The 26,861-nt window shown below is 42.4% G+C and overlaps 1 protein-coding gene across 2 annotated transcripts in view; it reads left to right on the top strand.

Annotated features, from left to right (window-relative positions):
- Positions 1-10,664: 10,664 nt before the first annotated feature.
- Positions 10,665-26,861, top strand: part of Pex5l (peroxisomal biogenesis factor 5 like) — a 203,980-nt gene continuing 187,783 nt past the window's right edge. For both annotated transcript variants that reach the window (XM_036189330.1, XM_036189329.1), the window contains exon 1: positions 10,665-11,097. In XM_036189330.1, coding sequence (XP_036045223.1) covers positions 11,077-11,097 — 21 coding nt within the window. In that variant the 5' untranslated portion in view covers positions 10,665-11,076. The remainder of the gene's footprint in view (positions 11,098-26,861) is intronic.

The following is a 26,861-nucleotide window of genomic DNA, read 5'->3' as shown; positions in this document are numbered from 1 at the left end:
TGTATGATAGACAAGCACACTACCACCAACATACATTCTTAACAGAAATCACTTTTCTCATTCATATTTACTGATACAAATTTCTATTTTAAAAGAGGAAGTATCCCATTATATGCAAATTAATAAATTACCATTTTCTATCACTGTTCACTTAAGTTGTTTATAGAAGTCTGCTGTGGATATCGCTCTGTACAAATAAAATGCTGTTTGGCCAGTGGCTAGGCAGGAAGTATAGGCGGGACAAGAGAGTAGAGAATTCTGGGAAGTAGAAGGCTGGAGAGAGACAGCCAGCCACTGCCATGAAAAGAAACATGTAAAGACACTGGTAAGCCACAAGCCATGTGGCAAAGTATAGACTAACAGAAATGGGTTAATTTAAGATAGAAAAGGTAGATAACAAGCAGCCTGCCACAGCCATACAGTTTGTAAGCAATATAAGTTTTTGTGTGCTTTCTTGGTTGGGTCTGAGTGACTGTGGGACTGGCGGGTAAGAGAGATTTGTCCTGACTGGGCCAGGCAGGAAAACTCTAACTACAAATGGCACCCAATGTATTGGCAAAAATTTCCACCTAAAACCTGACAAAAAAGATTCTAAGACAGAGCTAAAAACAGCTTCCTAGTTGTCTTTCTCAAGCTAGCGACAGCCTGCCCGTTTGAGCTACTATGGCGGGTTCCTGGCGTGTGTGTCTGACCTGCAGTGTGGCGGGGATGAGGAATCTACAAGCAGCACTTTACTCTGCTGCATGGTGGATTTAGCCTTTGCTAGTTAAGAAAAAAAAAAAAAGAAAGAAAGAAAGAAAGAAAAAAAGAAAAGAAAGTTTCTGGGCTATGCACTGCTTTGATAGAACTGCTTCTGATAGTTGATGGTACACATGGCTCCAGACCCAGAGCTGGCGGTAAACTGTACCACCGCCATGTTGGGAAGCTGAGGTGGGTGGAGCCAGCAGCCACAGGGGTGTTTCAGTCTTACAAAGATGGATATTACACAGAGAATCTGGTTTGTCTTGTCTTTGGGACTTTTAACTGCAGAAAAAGATTTGATTGTAAAGGCTGTTGAGTTAAATAAATATGTAAATTTTAAAGGTACCTTGACTTCAAAATTTGGATATAAGGATATGTTGCTTTGGAAAAGAGTCTCTGCTTTTGTTTCCACAGAAAGCCAGAGGCTATGGATTTGTTCCAGATTAAGATACATCAGGTTTGATGAGCCAAGACCACCTGAAAGGTCTCTGATGACACCATGGCCCAGATGATCCAACATCCAGAATGCTTTCAAGGCAACTGGCTCAGAGGTTCACCCTAATGGACTACTCCATAATCCTAAAATTTTCTTTGTGTCCCCATAAGATGCAGCGCCCCCCTCCAGCAGGAAGTAGTAAGAGAAACTACGCCCACATTCCCAAAATTATCAAGCTGGCTTTGGAGATGGAATTGGCTTACTCCTTCTCTAAACCCAGACATATTGCTAAAAGAAAAGGTTAGATTCTTGTGTCCCAAATCAGAAGAGCCCTCTGGTGTGGGACAGAGAAAAACCAATATTTTTATTTAAAGCAGTTTGATTATAAATGCAATCTCTTTCTAAAGAAGAAAAGGGGATATGATATAGATATAACAGGATTAAAGGGTAGATTAAGGAACTTACTTCCAAAGTGCAACAACTTGTTTAAAATGTTTTACATTTGTATATTTTTTAGTCTATTGATACAAACTTAATTTTGTTATACTGTGTGTATATTTCTACTCCTGTTTAAGGTATTATGTTTGTATAGCTCATTTTAAATTGAAATGGATAATTAAAAATAGATTAATGATTAGTCATCTATGATAATCATACTCATAGCCATGTTAGTTAAGTCTTCTAGATATATATAGAGATATTTCAGATAGATAGGTAATCTTCAAATACTTCAAAGACCTACAGAATATGGCATTTAAAATACTTTTAAAATTTAGACTTTCTGGACAGTGAGACATGTCTGCTCCTGGCAGCACCAATTTACTTCAGAGAGGAAGATGGGCATTGAAGACACTTCATATGGAATTTATCTTCACCTTGGCAAAAATAGCCATTTGGGCAAGAAACTGTTCTTGCCTGGACTGCTCGATCACCTGGACATGCAGGACCCATAGAAAGGTGACCACTGAACTTTGCTTGACAAAATGGTCCTTCAGGTTCCTGCTTCACAGAGGAAACTGCCAGACATCCTACAGGACACTGAGAGAAGTGACCGAGAGACTCTAGCCCTGTGCACTGAAGACAAATGCCCCAACTTTACAAAGGAACATTAGGTGACTGTTCAGGCTGCCAGCTGTCTCTGTCTACCCTGCAAGACTCCCGAAAGTTGCTTGCATCCTTCTCCCGGTTCTCAGGCAATATTATATCCTTCTGAGGTCTTTGATGTGGTTGAAGACTAGATAGTTATAATTTTGCTCAGTTATGATACAAGGTAAGTTAGATATAAAACCTTAGGCTCACCAATATAAGATAGAATATCTTCTTTAATAATGTAACTATAATTCTTGCTTGATAATTGTTTTGTTATATGTAATTTTACTATGTAAAAATTAAAACCTTCCTTAAAAAAAAAAAGAAAAGGGGAAGTGCTGTGGATATCACTCTGTACAAATAAAATGCTGTTTGGCCAGTGGCTAGGCAGGAAGTATAGGCGGGACAAGAGAGAAGAGAATTCTGGGAAGTAGAAGGTTGGAGAGAGACACCGCCAGCCACTGCCATGAAAAGCAACATGTAAAGACACCGGTAAGCCACAAGCCATGTGGCAAAGTATAGACTAACAGAAATGGGTTAATTTAAGATAGAAAAGGTAGATAACAAGCAGCCTGCCACAGCCATACAGTTTGTAAGCAATATAAGTTTTTGTGTGCTTTCTTGGTTGGGTCTGAGCGACTGTGGGACTGGCGGGTAAGAGAGATTTGTCCTGACTGGGCCAGGCAGGAAAACTCAAACTACAGAAGTCCATTATTAAATGTTTTGTGTGATATAACTCCTACTGAAAATTTGCAATTATTTTAGGAGTTTTGAGGGCCTGCAGAGATGGCTAAGGAATTCAGAGTATGAACAGCTTCCACAGAAGACCCAGGTTCAATCCCCAGCACCTACATTGGGCTGTTCACCATGTAAGTATGGCTTCAGGGCATCTATTTCCTCCATCTGGCCTTCATGGGCTCCTGTACACACATATGGACACATATACACATAAATAAAAGTAAACGTTTTGAAATTTTGAGAGTAGGAATGGAAAGTCACTGACTTTAAACACGTCAAAACATTTCATTTATTTTGCCAAACAACCTCTTGAAAAGATAGACTGATAAGAATATAGTCCCTGCAATGCCAGAATAAGAGATTCATCTCAGAATCTTTCCCAAAATGAGCATTATCTTAAAATAGTTAACAAAATTTACCCAATTTGGTGATAGTGACACTCTAGGTAAACATTTTATTTCTTTCATTACTATTGCCTGTCTCATGTATACCACGCTGGCTCTCACTCACTATGTAGCAAAAGACCTTAAATTCCCGACCTTGCTGCCTTCACTCCCAAGAGTTGGGATCATGGGTGTGCACCACCACGCCCAGTTTGTGAAGTATTTCATGTATACTGGGCAGGCACACTACCAACTAAACTATATCTCCAACCCAATTTTGATAATTTATTTATTGTTTATTCTATTTATTGATTTTTTTTATACTTCTAACTTTTATGAATTTCCTGATCACGTATTTATCTTGTCCCTGTTAGTCGCTTTTAAAAACTTTTGTTTATAAAAGGTATTTGCTTATTAAGTATCATTACCCATTGTCATTTACATGATGAGTTCCTTTTCCTTTGCAAAGTTTGAGGGCTTCCCAAGGTTGAACTATATCCCCCCATTTGCTCAACTGAACTAAATCCCTTAGCAGTATTGGATGGCGTGAAATGAGGCTAATCTATTTATAGCAGAGACTATCAGACATCTACCTACCACCTACCAACCATAAAGTTTTCCTTTTTTGCATTGTGAGGGAGAGCATATCTTCAGCAATTCCAGACCTGCCTTGCTATACAGGGAGGTCTAAGTGGCTGGCCAGGTGGTCCTCACTTCCTCTCTAAACACTTGGCATTTCAGGTCTTATGAGCTGAACAAAGAGGGCCAGTAGGGCAGATGTTGTGATCCCATCAGTCTCTTGCCTCAGCCAGGCCTCACATTCATAACTGAAGTGTATGGTGGGTGATTCTCTGTGTCTCCATCGGCTCTGCTCTTCTCAGTGTCACTTAATGGAGCCAACATTGCAGATACCTGGAAATAAGTTTCCATTAAGTGGACTAAAGGGTTTCACTGGTCTGAATACTGAGTTCTTTATTTTGCAAAATGGATGAACACAACATTATCTCAATTAACATCATTTCTTACATAGTTACTCTCTGACAGTCCACTTAGTGCTCTTTAGACAGCTGAAGATACTCACTAACAAGGCTTATGCTTCAGCAAACATTCAGTAACCTGACAATGTGTCTAGCCCAATGTGCTGCATTGAGAAAACTAGTATCTGAAGAAAGTGTCTATTTGCTGGGCTCTCACAGCTTTGTGGAGGAGGAAGACCCATAAATTATAAATTCTTATTCATTATAAATTCTTCGAAGTGCTACTGGAATACAGAAAATCATCACATGATCACCAACAAACCAGATCACCAGCAAACAACCTCACCTGCAGCTGACAGAGCAAGGCCAGAAGCAAAGGCCCAGATGCCCTAGCCCAAGACCGTAGAGCCGCAAGAGGAAGGCAGAAGAAGCATAAATGGTGAGGTATAATGGCTCACTCCTTTGCGATTTGTTTCTTTTTGTTTTTTATGTGTATGGGTGTTTTGTTGGCATGTATGACTGTGAACTACATGCATGCCTGGTGTCCACAGAGATCAGAAGAGGGCCCCTGGACCTGGAGATGGTTGTGAGCTGCTGTGTGGGTACTTAGACTGGAACCTGGGTCCTCTGGAAGAGCAACCAATGCTCTTAACTGCAGAGTCATTCTTCCAGTCCTATCATGAATGTTTTGTTTAAAACAACTGTCACTGAATTGTGTCTTCACATTAAATTATTTTTTAATTATGTTGTCATCAATATTTTCATGCTACTATGTAAGTAACCTTGGTGGTTGCTCAGATTTTCTGCAAAAGAGTGAGTTGTGTAAGAAAATGAAATAGTTAAAACTAGTCTCTCATGTTCATCTGCCTCTGCTTAACCAGAAGTAAAAAATAGTTGATCCAAAGAAAAACATTGAGAGACTTTTATCTAATGTTTGTGTGTGTGATGTGCTTGTACAGGGTGAGGCTGTAGGTATTGTTCCTCAGGCATCATCCACCATTAATCTGAGACAGGATCTCTCATGGGCCTGGAAGTCACCAAGTAAGCTAGGCTGCCTGGCCAGCAAACCCCAGAGTTCTGCCTATCTCTACCTTCCCAGTGCTGAGATCATAAATGTCTAAGAATGCATCTCACAAAGCAGCTCACAGAAGAGGGGAGGTGTGTGGGGAGCAGAGGAGGCCCTGAGTAAATGTGTATTATTGACAGGAACCCCAGTGACTGAGACCCATGGGAATTGACAAAGCCTTCCTTGAGTTAGGCTTGGGGAATTGGCAAAGTTGTCCTCTGGTCCCAGTGCAAATGTTGGCAGTATGTGCGAAAACTAGCTTCCTCCTCCTAAATGACTGCAATCTAAGGCTACTCCCTACAGAGACTACAGAGACTCCCTCCAGTGCTGTGCTTAATAGACATGCTCAGGTTCTAAATTCTTTATACTAGGTCTGGCTCCTTCAGAGTAAATACAACCCATCTGTATGTGTGTCTGTGTGTCTGTCCTTTCTTCATTCCCTCTTCTCCAAGCCAGGTTTCTAGGACCAAGCTGTGCAGGTCAAAGTTGAAATATTTATTTGGAGGATCAAGCAAGCCTTTCTGTGCTGGGGAGATAGTGAGTAGGTAAGAGTGCTTACCAGCTCCCACATGAAAAGATAGGCATGACCATTTGTGAGCCAACAACCCCAGGGCTGTGGGAGTAGAAACCAAAGGGTCCCAAAGCTTACAACGCAAGAATCTTCTTTTTCCCATCACACTAGTTGGCCAGAGTAGAAAAGCAGTGGTTTCTCAAGTGAGAGCCTGAGGATAGGGCTCTGTGGTTCTGAACAGCAAGTGAATCTTTGACTGTGAATAGGAAGCCAATGGTTCTGCTTGTAAGACACTTGAAGGCTATTAAACTAAGTAGATGGGGTTGAACTCCATAGATGCCACTGCTTAAGTCAAGTAGGTAGGACCTGCCTCCAGGAAACTAATCTGCCTTTAAGCAGAAGCCCAGCCTGGTCAAGGTAGCTTTGAAGCCACTGAGAAGTTAGAGGCTACATGCATGCTAAGACAGCAACAGAGTAGAAATGGTCAAGTGAACTTTCTTTGTAAATTTTCTCCCGAAACTAAGACCCCCAAAAGTATGCTTAATATTTAGTGCAATATAGATATCTGAAGGAACATTAGCATTGTAATGAAGAAACGCTGATTATTTTACAGAATTTCTTAAATTGGCCCAACAGGAGTTCTGTTTGTTCATTGAAAAGATGTTGCCACCATCTCCTAGGCCAAGCATCCCTGGTCACTGACCTTTCCTTCATCTAGCTCCCAGAAAGCTTCCTTGGCTGTGTGCTTCTCAAGTTCCTCCCAGATCCAAAGCCTAGAACAGCAGCTAAGCCTGCCATTGTGTCAGAGACAAAAGAGGGCACATAGGCAAACTTTAACAAAATGTTCCTCCCTCAACACAATCCAAACCAATTAGTCATTGTAATTGGGTCTACAGCTATTTTGACTTTTGTTCTCTCCTACCATCTTTCCATAGCAGGGTTGGAACAGCATAGATTATAAAGAGAGACTGAACCACCAAAGGGCTATTATCCCTGATTTTCCCCTTTAGTCCACAAGAACACCTTTTTCAAAGATTTAATGTTCTGAATTTTCAATACCCACTTAATAATACACAGTAGAACTCACTGATAAGCAAAGATCAATGCTGAGTAGATTCTGCTGCCTTCCAACCCTGGAACCTTCTGGTGGTTTGAGTTGAGGTGACAGTTGTCCATCTATCCAAAAGGCCATGGGCTTGGCATGGCAAACTCAAAGGTCACTCAAAAAACAGCCAGAGTGTTTTAGGTGGAGAGGGACATAGGTTGGACTTCACTCGGTACTGATGTCCCTGGGCCATCACAGCCCAGGACAAAACCTACCTTTGCACACTTTTACACAAATGAATAACTCTCTAGGCAGTTATGCCTCTCAAATTTTATGGTACATATAACACAAACCAGAGGACTTTGGTGAAAGACAGATTTCAGATCAGTGTACTGGGACCTGGGCTTAGAGTGGACATTTCTAACAAGCTCCCAGCACACAGACTGAACTTAGAATAACAAGGTCCCTGGGATTTAATAACAAAATGAGAAATATTTTCTGGGGCTTAGATACGGTATTCAATCATGTCCACTCTCAGCTGTAAACTATGTAAAAAGAATGATTTGGGCTACAGTCCTCAGAAACAGGGCATGCCTTAATGGATTTTGCCATGCAGCCCAAGCACCTTTAAGTCAGGCTGAAGTTCATGGTGGTATTACTGCCACCAAGCCCTATGTCCATGTGTAGGGATGGCCAGAAAACTCCTTCCATACTGTGAGTGCAGCCATTTTTACAACACATAGTTGTTGGAGTTTGGAAAGACTACATATTTATCTTCAAAGTTGTTTTGCATGAGTGTATGTATCATCAACATAAAAACAAGAATCCCTATAAAAGATAAAAATAAGACAAATATTTGGCAAAAGTGTCCATTTTATTCAAATATTCCTGGCATCAAACAGATACAGAGCTGTGACCACTTGCCTTTATTCTAAGTGCTCACACATTTTTCTAGCCCACTGTCTGGTAAGTTTGACAAGAGTTAGTTTACTCATGATTTCTTGGGAAGGGAACAATGATTATACATATAGGGTTTCTATTGTTCCAATCCTAGAACTAAAAAGTTATGCACAGTTATACCTCACAAGTTCCCTTTAAAACAACCTAATTTGCAAAAAGGATTTCTGCAATTACATTACAGATTGTTTGTTGTTGTTTTGTTTGGGGGTTATTTGCATTTTAGCTAAAATACTAGATTTGGACAAGCATTTGTTTATGAGGTACATAAATTGCTAGATGATTCTATGAATCAGTGTTCTCAAGATACTGGCTCTTTAACAGATAACTGTGTTTGTGGATAGGTCTAGAGGGACATATTGGTATGGAAAAAAGAGGATTCAAGTTAAAACCGAAGGGAAGACCTTCTGTGCAAACTCATAAGTAGAGGAGAGGTGGCATTTCAGTGCTGTTCTTTTCTTTCTTCTACAAAAAAAGGCCTAGGCTGACTTGTCTGCCATGATAAAAATGTCCTCCTGCAGGAAGCTCAACTTAGTGAAGTCACATACCATGCTCTCAATACATACATACGGTCAAAGGAGGGTATGAACGGTCAATCATTGTGAGACTGGAGCAGCACAAGCACCCTACATCCCCACATGAGCAATCATACTCATCACTGAAACTGACTCGTAGACAATTGGATTTAGCCAAGCAGCCTCCAGTTGCAGACTTCCTTCAGGAAAACAATCCAAGTATGACCACTATTTAATTCTTAAAATGTGTTCACAACCACCCTGTACAAGCTTCCCTTTGGCATCTTCCAACAGAGCCTCACTGTCCAGCCCACAAAGAGCTGCTTTGCTCAAATAGACTCTTCAAAAACTGCCAACATGCCTCAGTCCATCTTCCAACTACTGCCTGAGAGAGGAACGCCTTCACACAGAGTCTTTCATTCCTGGCATTTGTGAATGAGTTGCCTGGGTTTAAACAGAAGATGAGAGCAGCTCTATCCTGACTTCTAGTTGCTACCCGTGCTGGCTGGTCCAACGCTCTTACAGTCACTGGTTCCTTGTGTATTCACTATTAGATCCTACACTCATCACAGATCCAAACATCGGTGCCAGCATTACTTCACAGATTTCCAGAGCTTTCCATTCAAAATACAAGAGTTTCTCCATGCTTTTCAGATCACATAACTCCTTTTGAGACTGTGTAGTGGTTGCGATTTCAGAAAATCAGCACTCTTTTGTATCTGAACTAGAAAACGTCTGTTTGCATATTCATGTGCACAGTCATTTATAATTTTCAACACTTCCCTTGCGTTCAGTCACCAGCAGACATAGGCAGGGCAGACATTGGCTGCCTGCTCTAGTTTGATTTCTACCACTGTGGGGAACACCAAGGCCAAAGTGACCTGGGGAAGAAAGGTTTCTTTAGATTACATGTCCCAGTTAGTCACTGAGGAAATCAAGGCAGTTACTTAGTTGGGAAAGGAGCCTGGAGGCAGTACCTGATGCAGAGGACACGGAGGAGATGCCCCACAGGCTTGCCCACAGGATAAGCTGATGGAGGCAATACCTCCATTGAGACTCCCTCTCCCCAAATATGTATGTAGGGGTCTATGAAATTGACAAAAAACAACCAGCTCATGTTGTCAACAGAGGAAAAGTGGGGTCAGTGTGTCTGCTCCAAAGAACAGGGAGGTCAGAAGCTGTTCCTGGCACCCCAGCCAGACTCCTGACACTAGGCTTTGACTCCTTCCAAAAAAGAAAAAGGAAACCAGACATGGGTGGTATTTTACCTAAAAACATACTTAGTTTTCAGGATATAACTGTGAGTTTAATCACACAGGGTTGAGATGGAAGCCTAAAGACATTTGTACTTAGTTAACTACAGATGAGATCTAATATCCATCCAGCTGCTGCCAGCAGGTCTTGGGCCCCTTGGTTTATCTGCTTGCTCCCCCGCCTGCTTCTTTTAGGACTTCAGTGCGTTGAATTGGATTAATTATTTCTCAAGCTCACGTGTCCCCACAGGTCTGTGCATGATTCTGTTGTCTTTATTTACGTGTTCATTTTGTAAAATGGTAATAGGTGTCCTGTGGTTCCCCAGCCACTATGAAAGCTAAGGTTGACAAGTGGACTTCCTGAAAACAGGCCCCTTGCCCTGCCTCCACCTTCAATGCCCACTCTTTGTACACTGTGAAGTTTCCCTGATCACACAGTCATAGGAACACGCACCCCAGGGAGTTTGCATTCTCATACTTCCAGCTTTATGAAAAGTGTATTACAGTGTTGAGGATTTAGCTCAGCGGTAGAGTGCTTGCCTAGCAAGCACAAGGCCCTGGGTTCAGTCCTCAGCTCCGGGGGGGAGTCAACAGGATTCTGAGTGGTTTTAATGCTGGGGAGAAGTGCGTGATTTTTTTTTTTTTTTTTTTTTTTTTTTTTTAAGTATTGTGCTCAGAGGTAGCTGGGAGTGGGATGCCTAGGTCAGGATTCACCTCCCAGGAGACACTACCCTTTCTCTCCCACTTTCCTTCCAGCTAGTGGTCAGTACCCTGCCTCGAAATCACTCCCACTGCGTCGGAAGGTCCGCGGTTCCAGGTGTGGACCGCTCTCAGGACACACCGCTTTCTCTGAGCCACCAGGGAAAGCCAGCGGAGCACGCGCCGGGAGCGCGCTCGCTGGAGCCGCCCTCCCGCCCCCGGCTCCGCGGGAGCGCGCGCGCCGGGCCGGCAGCTCTAGGCGGCGACGCGGCCCGGGGAGCGGCGCGCGCCCTGCGCTCGGCAGCTGCGGCGGTGGCTGGAGCCGGCTGGCGTCGGGGACGGGGGCGGGAGGGGACGCAGCCGCCTCGTGAGCGCCGAGGAGAGTAGGGAGCAGGACCAGCGAGTTGGAGAGGCGCGGCGAGCAGCACTGCGCCCGCGGAGAGCCCGGCCTCGCGTCCCCGTGCCCGCGCGCGCTCAGCACCCGCGTGGAGGACAGCTCCGCAGCGCGCCGCTCGCCCCGCCGCCCTGTCGCCCGCCTGCGCCCTGTAGCTGGTGGCCCGGGCGCCCCGCGGAGAGCCTTCACCGCGCTGCCCGCCCCGCTCCTCTCCAGAGCCGACCGGGAAAGCAGCCCTGCAGCCTCGGGAGCCCTGACGACGCCGGAGCAGAATGTACCAGGGACACATGCAGGTAAGAGACCTCCTTCTGCGGGTCAATGGGGGAGCCAATGCTCCCCAAGTTCCTGGGGGGCCAAAGCTGCACCTCGCCCAACTCAACAAGTGACTGGTGCACCATGACCGAGGCGTTTGCATTCCCCAGAAACACTGGACTCTGTCCCAGGGTGGGATGGGGAGGAAAGATCGGGAACTTAGGCTGGGAAGTTTGTTTTCTGTTCAGTCCTGAGGCTGTACCTTTAAGCCGGCTCTGGGATCCTAGCAGAGGAACCCCGAGGAGGTGACCATATTTCCTTGCAACCCATCGCTGCACCTCGCACGTATGTCAGCTGAAGGGCAAACATCAGCCAGACTTTCCGCCTCTCCTGCCTGCACTGGGCTCTCCACAGTCCCAGCACTTAGCCGCGGTCGCAGTGTTCTGTAATGCATTATATTTTCAATGTTCTGCGATGTATTTCCCCCTTCAGGTGACGGGACATTGTCTTCTGTCCCAGTAGTCACAGCCAAGCGGCTCTGGGGTTCTTAGGAGGGGCTTCTTCAGATACCAGCGCTGTACTCAGTTGGGAAGATTACTTTAACCTTGAGTAGTTTTAATCAAATGCACGAGGTTGATTTTCCTCAGGATAAAATTGTGCTGCTGTGTGGTCAGAGAACCCAAACACTAACTCAGCCTTCTAAAGTGTGAGCGGAGCTCATTCTCTATCCTGGACATGTTTCCCCTGGGGCTTCCTTTCCAAAAACACTTAGATAGCAGTCCTCATAGGCGGTGTCCCTCACACCTGGCATCCATCGGGTGTGCCTGTGAGTGCCAAAGATGCCTCTCCAGTCTTCTAGACTCCCGGAGGCATAACAAATAGACTGATGTATGCATGACTTAATATTTTATTTCCAGGTCTTGGGGAAATTCCTTTGAACTATCTTGTACTGTTATCTAAAGCATAATACTAATTTATCTTATCTAAAACATATTACTGATTGTATTTTAAGTTTAGTAAGAATTCAGAGTCAGCTGAGTAGAATTCCAACAGCATTGCCTTGTCACTGACATCATCCTGCTTTGAAAGTCATTAATGGGATTATGTCACATTTGATGGATAATTATTAGTATAATTTAAAGATATGTAGCAAATACAATATGCCTGATTAGAAAGTTTAAAATCGAAGGAACTCTCCCACTAATGGGGGGTGAGAAGCCAGCAGCAAAGGACTGATTAAATTTTGTGCTTTGTTTTCACCCGGGAATGACACTTAAACTTTCATTATTTACATAGCATTATTAAATAATCTCTTCACAAAGGTAAAAGAGGAACATTTGAATAAGTAGATTCAGCACTCAGAAAATTTCTCATATACACAGAAATCATAGTTGACTGCCCAATGCTATTTATTAAAAACTTTCCATGACATTTTTGTTTTGGGGTTTTTGAGGTTTTTGTTATTAATTAATTAATTGTTTGTTTGTTTATTTACTTATTTATTTATTCCAAGATAGGTTCTTATGAATGCAGACTTGCAGAAACTGTCTAGTGAATGTACACACTCTCCGAAGCAGTTTTAACTCAATCTTCGGGGTATTTTAAGAGAGGGTGCTATTGAAACTTAAACGGTCTACAACAGTTTCTGAAGGTTTACTTTTACCTTGGAAGAGGAGACAGAATGTGACAACAAGATTGCCCATTTGTTCCCACTGTGGCGTGTGCTGCTGTAACAGCCCACCAGGGCTGGCAGCAGAGCTCCCAAATCTGTTCTGCCAAGCCTAACTTGAGAATGTTACAAAACAAAAGCCACGATCAGCATCCTTGCCAAAATTTTCGAGCACAATGCTTTTCCCCCTCACTCTTGACCATCATGTTGAACAAAAAATTTCAGATGTGGTATGAAAGGGAATTCTGATTATCCCCAAATCACCTCCGACAACCTGATTCATGATGTATCTTTGTTTACATTCTTAAACACCCATTCTCTTCCCTCAGCACTGTCGGTTAGCCTGTAGATAGACCCTCCATAGTGTTGGTATATTTAAAGAATGGCTCCTTATTGGTTTTAGCTCTGTCTTGTGTGTGCCTGACTCTATTCACACACAAGCACAAACACAGTCCAAACACCCTCAAATATTTTCAATTAAAATCCCAACACATCCTCTGTAGCGTAGACCAAGAGCATGAATGTTGACTGAGGCTGTTGCCAGCTTTGGGCATATTTGAAAGGCTGGTATTACTTGGCTGTATTAAAACAGGTATAAAACAGAAAACCCTTGTAATCATGTCCTATGCCTTCTAAGTCTTCTCTTTTCTGTATGCAAGATATTTTGAAAACAAAGTGCTTTGTAAATAACAATCTGGAGTGGAGGGGGGTGTTCACATAAAGCCTTAAAAATAGTCCAATTAAAACTCCTGCAGAGCCTTTATGTTTGCAACGTAATGCTTCTGCAAGTGGATGCTTGATTCTCACACAAAAGGCTAACTGGTCTCCTTGTGGTAGAGCCTGCATTCACAGGCTTTTAAAGACACCCATTTGGTTCACTCTGATAGTTCATTACAAGTTGAAAAGTGCCATCTCTTAAAAAGGAACAAAGCACAGGAAGGAACGTATTTCTTGGTTTCATGGCCATCTCCATGACTATGTTCCTCAGGTACAGGAGGTGTGTTGTTTTCCACTGGTTCGCCAGTTATTTCCAGAGGGAACTGATTACCCCAGTAACTTAAGCAAGGGTGGCTCTCATTAGTGACGGCTTTCGTCTCGCTTCCTTCTCCCTTCTCACAAAGGAATCGATGCTGACTAAATTACGCTCCAGCATCAGTGGAGACAGAACTGTCTACTACTGATAAGCACGCTGTGGTCCTAATCCCACCAGGATCCCCACGCCCAGTGCTAAGGTGCCTGTTTGCTCCTGTGGGTATGAGTTACCACTGCCAGCAGAAGCAAAAGTACCCATGGTCTCTGGATAGTTTCCTAACCCAACCCGTTTCCTGCTGGAGTATAAATATAGATCGATGTCATTTACATTTTCAACTAAAACAGTTTTTCTTGGAAATGAAGAGTTAGTGGTAATTTTTCCTTTTGTTATTAAAAAAAAAAACTTATTTCAGAAAGAAATCAGACCCAAAATAATCTCTTTGTGATGGTGACGGGTCTTCATCCCAGGCCTTCAGAGCAGATTCTTCACCTATTGAACCTTCTTCACAACACATAGAGAGCATGTATACCATAAACTTAGAATACTGTTCATCACTCTCAAAGTCAGCATTTTGTCTGTTGTCCCCAAAAAATAGATTTGAGGGTTTTTTAATTTATGATGCTACTTGAGCTTTTCCTTAAAATTTTCACAGAGGGGACTCTATTTAGGTAAATAAATCAATCATGTTAATATATAAGACCCGAACACTGGAGATTTCTTTAGGTTTTCTCAACACCAAGAACTAAGGAGTCAGGCCAGCATAGGCTGTGGATGCTATCAGCATCCTGTCTCAGCTTGCCACAGTGGAGACCCTCAGTAAGCTGCTGATGTTATTCGGGAACTTCCAGCTTTCTGGCAGGTGCCTCTTCCACCCTCCCATGGCACCTTTATCAACCCTTTGTTAAGCCATCAGCCGCTAGCCCTCCACACTCCCCTCGTCCTGGTAATTGAACCGTCGGCATTTGGAGTGAAGGCAGGGAATGGTGTTTTAGGCAGGGTGAGCCAGGTATGGTGTGTGGGCAGGGCTGGTTCTGTTGTCTTGGTCAAGGGTGGCTACTGCCCTTGCCCCTGCCCCTTGTAGTCAGTTTAAGTGGCACATGCCTCCCCTCACAACCTTTGCTATGAGCAATGACCAACATTTTTAAAATGAGGTTATTTTCTTCACTATTAACTACAACTCTGCTGAAGAAAATTCATGTCCAGTTAAGCAGACTCAAAATTACAGGAAAATCTCCAGCAAGATTCTGAAGTTCCTTTCTGTATATTCACAAGCATTTACTTGATATGGGTTTAACACTGAGCATGTAGCACTAACATTCTAATAGCTGTGGTTAAGTGTTATAGGATATCTGATTAAGCTGAAATTTTCATTCCAGCCAGAAATTAACAGTAGATACTCTAAAACCCATATTATTGGCTCTATAGATTTTATTCATAGTTCATAAAATTCTTCCTAAAAGCATATGCTTGAAACTACAAATTCTAGCACAAGTATGTTTTGACTCTAAAACATTTTTAAAGTACTGATGAAGAGAAAGTTAAAACAGAGCTTGTTGATTTAAAAACCCAGCATTTCTCCATCACCACTGCCAAACTTGGAAGCATTGAGATGCGGTGTACCACGCAGTGAGAACATCTGGCAGGCTGCTTTGCTTTGTTTGCCTGGCTTGGTATGGGCTTTCTCTCTTTCCATTGAGATCACTCTTTTCCAACAGTAGCATACCTTGAGCTGTTTCAAGGGCTCGCAGCTCACAATGGACTTCCTGATGCAGTTACTAAAGTAGCACCTCTCTTGCAGTGAGTGTGCAGGGAAACCACCATTCTGCGTCCTCTTACTGAGAGACCCAAGTCCAGCTGAATTTTAGTGAACGATAAAGAGTGGTGTAACTTCACATGTGTTTTTGGGTGTGGTAGCACATACCTGTAATCCCAGAAAAATGTCAGGAGACTGGGGGAGGAGGAAGGTTCAAGATCAGCCTGGGCAAAAGCTATTTCCAAAAAAGAGAAATCAAATAGGCTGATGGAAGAAAAAAGGTTGTCCAGTTTCTGAAGCATACATCACTATTTTCTATATTCAGAATTTCCAAATGGCAAGGTTATTTTAATAAGACCAGAATAAGGGGTACCATTTCCTTCTGTGGTGCTTGCCTTCACTCCCTCTCCTCACCTCTGCCATACCTTCTAATAAGGACACCAAATGGAAGATTGTCCTTCCTAGTCTTCTAAGAAAGATGATTATATTCTATCTATTACATTACCATATTGTGCCAAATATAAGCAGGAAGGTAGTTAATATCTTATTGGTTCAGTATCAAGACAATTAGTGAATTTTCAGAGCTGCCAATGCTGTCCTGTAGTGTCAAACTGTAACACTTTGGCTTATTCTTATTAGGAGATAACATTCTCTTATTTAAATTCCATTGGGTAAATAGCCAGCATCACACTTCAAGTGGGATTTCAGCAAACAGGTCATTTCTATGGATTTTTCCTTTAGGCAATCACGGTTATAAACCACATGGATGACAGTGCTTACACATCGAGAGAGCAGGAGGCTGTTTATCCACTGTCTTGCCGGAAAGAGATATACAGAGCTCTGTCATCAGTGTCGCAGTTGAACAGACCAGAGCCAGGTGGGGTAGCTAGCATTACAGACACATGCTCAGCTCCAACCCACTGTCCATGTGAATACACCTCTGTAAACCCAGGCAAGTCCTGTAATTGAGGCTTGATGTAGCAACATTTTCCTCCCCCAAAGAGTACCATCTGGTGATCTATGAATCATAGAGAGATCAAGAAAGGGTTATTGCTGTTTTGATGCCAGCAGTCTACCTAGGGTGACGCAAAATTCCTACTCCCATGCACCTCTTCAAAGCCATGTGGCTCTTAAAGCAGCTGGTATAGTATACAAATTCAAAAAATGCCATATGCATACTGATTAAAATGTTTGCAAAATAAAATCTCAGGTGGCCACCATGACTATGGAATTACTTGCAGGCTGCTGTTTAGGAAAGGAGCAGACCAATTCTCTACCTCATTGGTTAAATACATTAAAGGTGACATCAGGGCACAAAAATACATCAACATCACATTAAGCAGTGAAATCAGAGACTTCTCAGATTATTTTGATCAAGGGTGAGCCCAAGTTTGAATTCTCTACTTCTCTGCCTGTGTCTTTTGTCTGTAGTTTGTGGTTACTAGTCTGTGTCTGTATCCATCCCTGTAGTTGTGTCCAAGTCAAAGGCCTCTGCTCTGTATTTATTGAACAGCTCAGAAAGCATCAGATGGGAAAGGAATGGGGATTCTTTACAGAAATTATTAGCAGTGTTTTACAACGGATTAAGTCGTTGACTCCAGCTGACACCAGCTGGCCTCAAGGCACTGTAAACAAGCTCTCTATATGTTATTTCCAACATTTAGGAAGGATTTTATGGTATAAGGTCTCTTCCAACTGTTGGCTGCTTTGAGGGAATGATTACCACAACACACACATACACACATGTATTACTCTGGGTCAGGGGCATAGAAGAGAACATTACTTAGGATTAAAGCTAAGTTTTAACAGGTTGTAAAAGCTGATTACATGGGAACCCCCAGGCAAGTAAGGCTGGTTGTCACATTGTTCTCTTAAAGGTAGGTTAAACAAACAGGCTGAGTACACAGTAGGATAGCAGGTAGACTCTCAAGTGACCTCAAGGCATTTTACTAATTTGGCTGTGAGGTCTAGCAAAGGTTTATTATTATCTTTGAATGTAAGAGATTATTTTCATAAAACTGTATCTCTATACTCTCCAGGCTTTGGAGTGCAAAGTGGTAACACTGAAGTAAAGTTTCCTAAAGGGATAAACAGTAGGAAGGCACCACACAGAACATCCTGGTGGGCAAGATGCTTGTTTGAGATTTATGAAGCCAAATGCAGGGAGAGTAAATAGCTAAACGGTGCAGTGTCTGTGCACACATGAGCCCCTGATACTAAACCAGCATGGCTTAGAGAAGAAATGCAGTGAGAAACATCCTGAGAAAGCACACACCCAGTATGTGCCAGTGTGCGTGCGCATATCTCTGTGTCTTTAATTAATTAATTGATTGATTAAAGAGTGCAGTCAACTGAAGCAACCATCTATGATAAGCAAATCCAACATTTGTCAGGGAAATATTGCCTGATCACTGGGCAATTGGTAGGTGGCCATCACACTAGGCCCCACAAGATCAACACACAGCGTGTGAACAGAGAGTTGACAGTTGGAAAATATGAATCTCCTTAAGGCAATATGAGGAAAATAAGGCTACCAGAGCTGTGTGATATGTCCTTTTCCCTTGTACATCGGTGTTAATGGTGCTAAGGAGGCAGGTTCTAAAAGTTATGCTCAGATCTTGTAGCCTTTAACACTTGAATCAGCAGATGAATATATGCACACAAAACAACTGAGGGCTTGTTAGAACTGTAGAATCTCCGATGTTACTACAGACTAGGGCATCGGGATTTACATGCACATCAACATTTGAGAAGCACCGATGTGAACCTCTGCATGGAAAGCAGAGCCCTGCATGGAAAGCAGAGCCCTGCCATTGAACCGATACCCTCTACAAACACTTAATTTTTGAGTAGTTTTTTGATGTCACAGAGCATGATGAGGTCCCAAAAAAAGCAGCAGTGATCGAAACTGTATGTGCACAGAATGTCTTGTTATGTGGACAGCACCTTCATTGCTTTACAGTGGGACAGACACTAATCGAGCTGTAGTTTCCCGCTAGGGGAGACGCAAGTCAACATGATGTTCCCCCTAAATAAAATGACCTTCCTGTCTTTGAAAGACTATTATGTCTTCATCTGTTGAAATCTTTTCTTACTCAAGATAAACAGCCCATTTCACTCGACTGTGTTTCATTAGGATGTCTGTGTTGTTTTAATGGCTCCCTGACAGTGTGACTGTCCAAATGAGGCACATTGCTCTGGGTCTGACCATACCAAGCTATGTGAGATTGTTTCTCTCTCAGAAAAGACAGTCACTCTGATAGCCTGAAACCGCTTGGACCTCTTTACACTAAATCGTACTGATGTCTGTATTCTCTGAAGGCTTGGGAGCCATTTTACTGGTGTTCGGTCTATTCCAAAATAATCTTGGATCCAAATGTGCTGAATAGAACATTCTAGGTGAACAGTTTCTGTGCTCAAAAAAAAAAGAAAGAAAGAAAGAAAGAAAGAAAGAAAAGAAAGAAAAAGAAAAAGAAAATGTGCTATTTTCAGGTCATAGAATCCTTAGTTTAAAAAGTTCAACTCAACCATCTCATTTCATAAATGAGAAATTTGGGACTGGAAAAAAATTTTAATTTCCCTCAAAGCCCTAAACTGTTTAGTTACTGGAGTCAATATTGGGATTAAGTCTGCCTTTCTTTGATTTTTATATTTCCATTGCACCTTTATTCTTATTTTGACATTTATGACATTGAAAATGCTAAATGAAAAGTAAACATTGCAATAAACCAGGAGATGTTTCCAAATAGCCAGGTGTTTGGCACTCAGTCACCAAAGCTGACATTTTCCTGCTTTTCAGCTGTGTTATAACTATTTGATATTTACACGACCCATTTTAGCAGTCATTTGGCTGGTGGTAGAAGAAGGTCTGGCCTGAAATGTGTTGTACCAGTGGAGTGAACTAACTGGAGAAGGTATATGATTTCTTGTCCTAATGCTGTTCATCTTTTTGAACTAACTAGATAGAATATTTGAGTGAAATGATTTGATGGGCTATCTTAGCATTATTCTTAGTTCCCTAAATGTACTCAGTCAGGTTTTTAAGTGTAAGTAACTGAGACAAACTCTATCTCATACAGCAGATGAGGACTCATTAAAAATATATTCAGCCAGGCAGTGGTGGTGCACACCTTTGATCCGAGCACTCAGGAGGCAGAAGCAGGCAGAACTCTATGAATTCCAGGCCAGCCTGGTCTACAGAGCTAGTTCCAGGATAGCCAAGGCTGTAAAAAGTAACCCTGCCTCAAAAAAACAAAAAACAAAAAACAAGAAAAAAAAGTATATTCAAGCAATTAACAAGCAGGAAGGAAGTGATGCAAACAGAAAGTAACTGCTGTTTACCCCGTCATCATAGAAACTGACTCAGAGGAATGATCCATGCAAGTCAGGGGCGGGAGTGGCATATGTCTCAACACTCACTCAGGAAGTGGAGTCAGGGGGACCAGGAGTTCAAGGTCATCTTTGGCTACATATCAAGTTCAAGGGCATCCTGAAGCTTGTGAGAAAGCTCTCCTCCCCCTCCCCCAAAAAAACCCTGATCGATGGGAGTGGTATTTGATTAGAAAGAAAACAGGCATGCAATATCAAAACATCATCTTCAAAGTTAAGAAGAGAAAAGATGCTAACTTTCGAATGGTTAAATTAGAAAACACCATAACTAAACAATGAAAGTCAGTGTCATGAGGGATCACATGACCATCTGAACCTCTGGATGTACTGCCTCAAAGTGAATAATGCTGAAATCACTGCCGAATTCAGTCACAAGAAACTCAGGCAAATTATGTAGGAAGTTCTATGAAATAATCAGATTTTGTGTTTCTGAAATACCAATATCATAAAAGAAGAAAAAGCAGAAAAGCTGATGCAAATTAAAAGAAGACTAAAGGGATAAATGCAATGTATGACCCTAAAATAGATTTGGATGAATAACGGCACTGGCTAAGGACTGCTCACTGGTGTGATTAGCAAAATTTGAATACATACCGGAAGTCGTTAGTATAATGTGGTGTTAAATTTCTCAAGTTGGACCAATGTGAGAGTATAAAAGGATGGCCTTGTTCATAAGTGACTATAAATGAACTCATTGGGTCACATAACAAGCAAATAAACAAATGAATAAATAAATAGTAAAAAAACATGAAATTGGACAGGTTGAGAAGAAAAAAGGGATTAGTGGGAGTGGGAAGAGGGCAAGGGAAGATAATAGGGTGAATATGATCAAAGTACAAAATGCACATGTATGAAAATGTCTTGTGAATCTTGGGTATAATATGTGATAAAAATACTTCAAAAAGAGTATGATTCTTCTTCATAAAGTATGCATGCTGCCACATGAATGATGATAAATTGCATGGTATATGTAACCTACTCTTGTTTTAGTTATATATGATAATAAATTGCATGTATAGAGAGAGGGCATATGGGAAAAAAGGAAAAGAGATCACAACTAAGCAAATAGAACAAAAACTGATTTTAAAAAAATGGTTAAACTGAGAAAAGACATTCAGTAATCCATTGTATTACCCTCAAAATTCTTCTATAGGCTTGAGAGATATTTTGAAATAAAAGGGTTTGAGGGTACTTTTTAATGTAAAAAAGAAGTACATTGTGGGTACTAACAGGCTCCTAGAACTAAGCTAAGGATGGAAGGACCAGATAAGAATGGTAAGAAGGAGGGAGACAGGCCAAGTCAAGTCCAATTAGGCTGACTTGAGTGCCTACAAAGTCTTCACCCTAGAGTTTGCTTCTGCTGACAGCGATGTGAGGGCTGGATTGGCCTCTGCACTACTGCTGCAGGACACAGAAGCCTCACCGTGAAGCTTCAGTGCTGCTCCTTGCCACCAACATGGCCCCTGTACTGCGACAGTGTCAGTGTATCCAAATCCTGGGGAGAGAGGGGATGGTAGGTGGGACACGGCATCAGCTCCATACCTGTCTTCAGGGCCAACCACAAAAAGTACCTTCTCTACTGTCTGCTGAGACTCAGAAAACTGAGGGTCTCCAAATGTAAAAGACTGGATTTAATCAAGTGTTTTGAAAGAAATATCTCCCATCACATGTTATAGATGCTAGTAGGAAAGCAACCAGTACATCAAGAGCTCTATTGAAAATAAGATGAGGTCTTAGCTCTCTGCTGACGTAACTGCAGGCCAGTCTGCCGTGCGTGGTAAGAGTTAGAAGCAAACATTCTCTTGCAGTCCATTCTTAATTGACCCTGCTGCCGTTAGGTGCATCCCTCTAGGAAAACAGGGTACAACTAGAGAATACCAGCTTATTAAATCATGTAGTGAGGAAGAGGAAAGTGACCCTTCCGTCATTTGTCAGAATCTGTCTACTGCCCACTTCTACTTCTTTTGAGAAATTAGAAAGCGCCCTGTGAATAACTTGGTAATTAATCAGCATTAAAATGCATCTCATGTACCTTAAAGATAAGAACATCCTTGCAGGAATTTAATATGGAAATGTGGACAGATAACAGTGACATATTCACCCTAAAGATGGTGGCTGTCAGGATGCCCTATGCACTAGGGTCCTTAATACTGACATAAAGTGTCTTATGTGAGTAGTTAGAAAGATTTATGTAAGACCAAAAAAGGGTTCTTAAGCCTGGGGAAAGATTTAATTAAAATAGAATCTCAAAGTATTGATGTCCTCAGAGTTCATGTTCACAACTTCATCAGTTCATGAATGAGGACACGGAGAGTCTCAATGGCTCAGATTTCTCTCCCTCCCTCTCTCTCTCTCTCTCTCTCTCTCTCTCTCTCTCTCTCTCTCTCTCTCTGAGACAAGGTCTCAAGTATTTCAATCTGTACTCAAACCAAATATATAACCAAGGATGATCTTGAACTCCTGATCCTCCTACCTCTACTTCCCAAGTGCCTGGATTATAGATCTGCCCTACTACAATTGTTTTCTTGAGAGCTTGGGTCAAGATTGAACTCAGGACCTCATCCTTACTAGGGAAGTTCTCTACCAACTGAGCTACACTTCAGAAGCCCCAGTGGATTTGGAGGCATGTTTTAATACATCTCCTTTATATTTGAAGAATGCCTCAGTTGGGGTTACTGTTGCTATGGTGAAACACCATGACCAAAAGCAGGTTGGAGAGGAAGGGGTTTGTTTGGCTTACACTTCATATTGTAGTCCACACTGGAGGAAGCCAGGACAGGACTCAAATAGTGCAGGAACCTGGAGGCAGGAACTGATGTAGAGGCCATGGAGGAGTGTTGCTTTCTGGCTTGCTCATCATGGCTTGCTTGGCTTGATTTCTTATAGATCCCAGGACTACCAGCCCCAGGATGGCCCCACCCGCAATGGGTTGCTCCCCAGCCCCATCAGTCACTAATTAAGATTGTCTACAGCCCAATCTGATGGAGGCATTTTCTCAATTGAGGTTCTGTCCTCTCTGATGACTCTAGCTTGTGTCAAGTTGACATAAAACACGCCAGCACAGAGGTGACAAAAAAAGAGCTTCCATCCTAGAACAAACAGCCCCAAATCAGGGGCCTAACTTCAGCACACAGGGTAGTGATCTTATTCTCAACACTCCTGTCCTGCCACTGTCCTCATCTGTGGTGTGGAAATGTGTGTGCATGCACACACACACACACACACACACACACACACACACACACACACAAAACCCTTCTTCGGCCTCTTAAGTAGATGGGATCTTGTTATAGCAGAGGCTTAGCACATAGCGATTTCTCAGTGGCTGTTATCTCCAGTCTTTATAGAGTTTGCAAAGCATTTCCTGTCCATCATGTGTGGAAGCACAGTGGTACCTGCTACTCTAGGTCGTTCACTGTGGCAGCCAGTGCTTCTCACACAGTTCTGGATTTTTTTTCTTCCCCCATCTCCACACTGTTTACTCATCTTCACTATTTCTCATGTGCCTCCCAGCCAGTGTTACTCTTGCACGTGTTGACACCCTTGCCTATCAAGCAAAATCAAGGATGTCTTCTTCCATGTTTTCTCCCTGTTCTATATGCCTCACTGACCCAATAATTAGCATATAGTTTTAAGTATTTTTGCATTTGCTCAACTACTAGAAGTCTGTCTGTGGCAGTGACTCTATTCAGTATATCTTCACATCCTTAGAGACTAGTGATGCAAGTGCATGTTACTACTGTCAAATTCTGAATGGATGGATGAACTGAGAAATGAATGGAAGGAATGAAGAAAGGAAGGGAAACTGACTCAGAAGAATCCCCTAAGGTGGACTCCAGAGTATAGTCACAATGACCGCCTGCATTCTAAGATACACACAGCCCCAAGCATCTGATCTATTCCCATGAGTTCCAGGAGCAAATGCATATCAAGTGAAGTTTCCACACACTTGAAAGGGAATCAATTACGGGGGAACCTTGTAATTAGATTGCCCCTGTAATTAACCAACACTCGCTGTCAAAGCAGTCTGCAGAGTTTAATGGTTGAACCTCTTTCAAGCCTCAGGACAGACTGGTGTTCCAGATTTAGACATGCAATAGATCCTTCTAATGGTCCCCACGATATCTCTAAGCAGCCACAGCTGTGTGGAATAGACTCCATCATTCTAAGTTTCTAGACACCCTCCCCAACTCAGCTAGTGGTTAGTAATTATTTGGATGGAAACTTTCTGTCCTACAGACAATTTATCTATGCATGTCCAGGGAAGATTGTCCCAGTTTACCACTATTCCTACCATGGAAAGTAAATTCTAAATACCTCCTAACATCAAGGTACTTGATAATTCCTATAAAATCAAGGATTAACCTTTCCTCGTGGGATAAGATCCTGCCAGACTTCTCATTCTCGGCCTGTGAACACTGCAGACACTTTCCCACAAAACTGTCTATCCCCAGTGTGGACTCTTAGTTGTGACAGAATTCTGATAGCTCTGCAGCATTAGTCACTTTTTGTAAGAGGCCTACAAAACGTCATCTTTAGAGATTGGCAGAGAAGAGATATTTCATCTCTGTCCCTCTGAAAAGAACAGAGAAGGCAGGGTCTGACCAGTCATGAAGAGTTAAGGACCAAATCTGAATCTTGGAAGTGTTGTTCTTTGACTGCAGATCTTGTAACAAATAATAGCCACTTCTCCACATTGGTACTTCAACCACTTACAAAGGGACTCAATTCACAGGCACAAGAGGGTTTTGAACGTTTGCTAGAACACTACAATAGCTGTAGAGCTTGGGAATCCAACATGTATTTTTCCCACCTTTTATTCAAAGGTAGATGTTAAATCCACAAAGCTTCCAGTTCCCCAACCTCCAGTTCATCCTAAAGGGTTACATATGTAGTTCCATGTATTGCTAAAAATGAGTTCCATTGTGTCCATAAAGCTCACTTTCTTTACCCAGTTCTCTGTTGGCCAATAGGCACTGATGTGCGTGCAGCTCTGGATGGAAATCACTTTGTAGAGTCCTTGGAAAACAGACCTGCTATGTGCTATGTGACTGAGCTCTACCACTCCTGGGCATACTTAGCAATTGGACAACATCTTTGTAGGCAACCCAGTGTGCCTGCTTAGGAATATATAGATACTTGTGAAAATTCCCTTGTTTTCTGCAGAAAGTCTCCTATCTTAGTTTTTTTTCCCTACTGGTGAAAAAATTCTCTTACCAAAACCAGTTTAAGGAAGGGTAGATTTATTTCAGCCTATAGTTCAAGGTTACAGTGGGGAAGTCATGGCAACAGAGGCTTGAAGCAAACAGTCACATCATATCCACAGTTAGATAGCAGGAGCAGTGAATGCTTGCTAGCTACTAATCCACTCCCTATCTCCATTCTCTTTAGTCTAGGAGCCTCATGCACAGTTAAGATAATGGCTTCCCATATAAATTAAACAAATCAAGATAACCTCTTACTGACATTCTCAGATGCTAACATTCACCTAAATGACCTCTCACAGGTATGCCTGGAGGTCTGCCTCCAGGTGATCCTAGATGCTGTCAATTGGCAATCAACACTTACCATACCCCCAGAGACAGGCCTGGGCAGCCAATATAATATTAGTGCTGTGGTTTAACCAAAGCTCTAGGACCCTGATCCTGTTGCTCTGGGTTACATATGTAGGAGAGTCTGGGGTTGTATGAATCAGCTAAACCAAACTACCCTGCATTTCTAAACACTAATATTTTAACTGTTAGTTTTGATTTTTATATGAGATATTTTATATTAGTAAGGTGGTTGTGTTGGCTTTCTGTTGTTGTAGTGAAGTAGCTAAGATGATTAACATATAAAGAAGAAAGGGTTATTTTGGCTCCTAGTTACAAAGTTTCAATTCATGGTTTGAAATCCATTGCTTTAGGTTCTGTAAGAGGCATCACTTCCTGCTGGAGGTGCAGAGCAGAAGACAGCCACTCAGCTCACGGCCAGTGCACAAAATGGGAAGGAGACCAGGGCTCCACAGTCCCTTTTGAGAAGCTCCTGTGACTGGAGGCCTCCGATCAGCCCCCAGCCCTTTTTAAAAATTATTTTATTTTTATTTGTGTGTGTCTGTCTGTCTGTCTGTCTGCCTGCCTTCTGTCATCTGTGCATATATAGTGCAGTGTCTCCAGAGGCCAGAAGAGGGTGTTGGACTCCCTGTAACTAGAGTTACATGTGGTTGAGTGGAAGCCCCCTGACTCAGTGATGGGAATCAAACTCAGACCTTCTACATCCACCAATGCTCTCAACTGTCTGTCATCCTTCCAGCCCCCAAAGCCTCATCACTCACAGTTCCCATGATGCACTAGCACTGCCAAGGCTTTACCAAACACTTCCTATTATACATTAGCATGTCACCCTCTGTCAAAGTTGTCTTAAATGCCTGACTTCACTCTTGAAAATTAATGACTACTATTTGAAGGAGTTCTCTTTATTTCTTATGCTCTTATACACCCTTTTATGAAGGAATAGAGAAAGTGCCAGGACCATTGAAGAAAACTAAAGACAGGCTCTAAATCTGTTCTTTAACAACCTGGGATGAACATATGTGTATATTTGTATCCTCTTGGCTACAGTGTTAATTGAATCAAACTGCCCTTCTGTTAGAGTCCTTTCATGTTACATCTCCTCCTGTAGCAACCTTCACAGGCATGCTTCTTCAGGATTCTCACCTTAGAATCCTGGTTGAAAGCGCGGGTTCCAGACGCTATCACAGTCTTGTTGAACCAAGCCCTAAATACAAGGCTGGAAAGCGTGCAGTAACACTCTGAAAGTGAACTTAGTGTGCACGAGGACGATAGGACTCTAAGGCCTCCTGTTCTAGCATCATGATGATCCCAAACGCATTGTATGCACTACTAAATTTTATAGATGCCTCTAAACTGGACCTGGGCTTCCATGCCTCTGGCCTTTCCTAATTGTGTTCTCTATGACTGGA

Source organism: Onychomys torridus, chromosome 6 (genome assembly GCF_903995425.1).
Source record: "Onychomys torridus chromosome 6, mOncTor1.1, whole genome shotgun sequence".
Taxonomy (NCBI): domain Eukaryota; kingdom Metazoa; phylum Chordata; class Mammalia; order Rodentia; family Cricetidae; genus Onychomys; species Onychomys torridus.
The sequence above is the reverse complement of the archived record's forward strand: the minus strand, read 5'-3'. Positions and strand labels throughout refer to the sequence as shown.